This window comes from Sinocyclocheilus rhinocerous, unplaced genomic scaffold (genome assembly GCF_001515625.1).
Source record: "Sinocyclocheilus rhinocerous isolate Xijiao unplaced genomic scaffold, SAMN03320098_v1.1 scaffold1186, whole genome shotgun sequence".
Classification (NCBI taxonomy): Eukaryota; Metazoa; Chordata; class Actinopteri; order Cypriniformes; family Cyprinidae; genus Sinocyclocheilus; species Sinocyclocheilus rhinocerous.
In genome coordinates, this window is record NW_015630341.1 from 369,519 (window position 1) to 372,786 (window position 3,268).

The window sequence follows — 3,268 nt, forward strand, 5'->3', positions numbered from 1 at the left end:
GGTTACACTTTATTTTAAGGTGTCCTTGTTACAGTGTAATTATACATTTAATTACTGAGTAATATTAATTAACTACATCTACTTACTATATGGTTAGGTTTTGGGTTTGGTTTAGGGTCACTAGCATGTAATTATGCATAATTAATTGTTATTATAATAGTAAGTACATGTAACATGTGTAACAAGGACATCTTAAAGTGCTACCGAGATTTTTTATATATATATATATTCTATTTTTATTTAATTTTAGTTAAAGTTTTAGTCATTTGTTGTGTATTTTTGCCATTTTCATTATTTTTTTAATATGTCTATATTAAGTTTTAGGTTTTAGTTTATGAGTAAAAATATAGATTTTTTTTATTTTTTGTGAGTAAAAATATATTTTTAATAGTTAATATAATGTTCAACGATTTCAAGAGAATTATTTTATTTTTAAGGCAGTATTACAGTCATAAAAATTCATAAAAGGCCCTGAAAAAAACTATAAACCAACTTCCAAATGGACTCTATTTATTATCTTATCTTATGTTTTTAGTCTTACTGTGAATGATACATTTTTTATTAATTTGTATTTTTTATTAGTATAAATTGATTTAAATTTATAAAAAATGCATTTATTATTTATTTATTATTATTATTATTATATTATTAATAATAATAATAATATATTAATTATACATTATATATAAAAAAAATCCTTCTGTGTATATATATATATATATGCCTATTTTGAATCGGATTTTTATTTTTATATTTTGTGTTTTTATTTTAATTTTGGTTAGTTTTAGTAATTTTGTGTTGTGTTTTCCTTATTTTTTTCTTAAATATGTATATATAGTTTTTATTCGTTTTAGTTTATTTAGTTTTAGCAATTAATTTAATTTGCTGAAATAAAATAAGCTAAAGTTTTTACTAGATTTTATTTTAGTTTATTTAATTTGAAGTAATGAAAAAGGGTTTTTTATGGCTTGACTCCTACGTAACATTATAACAACCCTAGTTTTCATATAAGACTCACAGAAGTTAAAAAAGTAATTTCATGCTGACTTTAGAGCGTCACGCATACAGCACTAACACCTACCGGATCCAGGTGTGCAGCTGAAGCCGTCGCCGTGGAAACCAGGCCGGCACTGACAGGTGAAGGAGCCCTGGGTGTTGTGGCAGATGGCATCGCTATGGCAACGGCCCGGCTGGCACTCATCGATATCTGCATGCCACAGAGAGAGAGAGAGAAAATCACATGCAAACAGCTCTATGTGCACAGCTTTAACAGCTCAGTCAGCCTCGACTCTTCAGAATCAGCTCTATATGAAGGAATGCACATCTGTTGCGTGTTATTAATGAAGTATGTCGACCCTGCAGCGAATCGCTCACACAAACATACATGTGTGCAACACACCAGCCCTTCCTTACAGCTGGAGCGTCTCAGACGACCTCAGCGTGAAAATGTGAGACTGAGCCGTTATGACGTGGGAGACTAAATAACGCACACAGCTGTGGCGAGCACTTCCTGTCCAGATCACAGCACTTCCTGTCTCTGGGGGCCCTGCTGTCTGCTGAGAGACTGACACAAAACCCACAGACGCTTCACTGTACTGAATAATGACACTGCTGTGTTTTCAGTCTGTATTGTAGAAAGCGCTGTAGAAATAAATGTGAGTTGAGTTGACGACTGTCTTCAAATATGGCTTCATCTGAGTCAGAATAAGGATCATACGTGATTGATTTGAAATCATCTCAAACAAATCAAAATCAACATATTTCTTATTTTAAATTTAATCCTAAACAACTGTTTTTGAAAGGTGAGAAAAAAAAAAAACTAATAAAAATTGACAAAAAACACAACAAAATTACTACAACTTTAACTAAAATTAAAGAGAAAAAAGCAAATATAAAAATAAAAGCTAATAAATAAAAATTAATAACTATATAGACTATATAAACTATATAGACATTTTTTTTTTTTTAAATCATAAAAATTACAAAAAAGCACTACAATAATACTAAATCTTTAACTGAAATTAAAGCGAAAACAGAAAATATAGAAATAAAAACGAATAAATGAATTTATAAAAACTATAGACATTTAAAAAACAAAAATTAATAAGAATGACAAAAAAACACAACAAAATCACTATAACTAAAACTAAAGTGAAAATATAAAAATAAAGACTAATAAATAGAATTTAATAAAAACTATATAGACATTTAAAAACAAAAATTAATAAAAATGACAAAAACACACAACAAAATTACTAAAACTTTAATTAAAATTCAAGTGAAAAAGGAAAATATAAAAATAAAAATTTATGAATATATAGACTATATAAACTATATAGACATATTTTTAAAAATCATAAAAATAACAAAAAACACTAAAAAAATACTAAATCTTTAACTGAAATGAAAGTGAAAACAGAAAATATAAAAATAAAGACTAATAAATAAATTTATAAAAACTATATAGAAATATTTAAAAAGAAAAAATTATAAAAATGACCAAAAAAAAAGCACTACAAAAATACAAAATCTTTAACTGAAATTAAAGAGAAAACAGAAAATATACAAATAAAACGAATAAATAAATGTATAAAAACTATATAGAAATATTTAAAATATAAAAATTTATAATGACAAAAAACACAAAAAAATCACTAAAACTAAAGTGAAAATATAAAAATAAAAACGAATAAATAGAATTTAATAAAAACGATATACATTTAAAAACTAAAATTAATAAAAATGATAAAAACACACAACAGAATTACTTTTAGTTAATCACATTAACTAAAATTAAAAGAAAAATTAAAAAAATTAAAATGTAATCTTATGCAAAATATTAACTACATTTTAGTATATCAGTTTTGCCAAGGCAATATTTCTCATTTTCGTTTAGTTTAAATTGAAGTGCTAAAATAACTGAAACTAAATCAAGTGAAAGCTTAATAAATTACTAAAACTTTCAAATTAAAATAAAAACTAAAATGTATAAATAAAATCTAATTCTAAAAATTGTAGTATATCAGTCATATTAAAATGACACTGATATCAATATATTTTAAAACATACTGTGCATGTATTTTTGTGTGTTTATACTGAAACTATACACTCTAAAAATGCCGGGTTGTTTCAACCCAACTTTGGGTCAAATATGGACTAACCCAACCGTTGGGTTAAATTGTTACATTAAATTTTTAACCCAACAGTTGGGTTAGTCCATATTTGACCCAAAGTTGAGTTGAAACAACCCAGCATTTTTTAGAGTGTA

The 3,268-nt window shown here is 25.6% G+C and overlaps 1 protein-coding gene across 1 annotated transcript in view; it reads right to left on the reverse strand.

Annotated features, from left to right (window-relative positions):
* Positions 1–3,268, reverse strand: part of LOC107740077 (nidogen-1-like) — a 51,047-nt gene that overhangs the window by 22,706 nt on the left and 25,073 nt on the right. Inside the window, exon 11 of the mRNA XM_016552356.1 lies at positions 1,082–1,207. Coding sequence (XP_016407842.1) covers positions 1,082–1,207 — 126 coding nt within the window. The remainder of the gene's footprint in view (positions 1–1,081; positions 1,208–3,268) is intronic.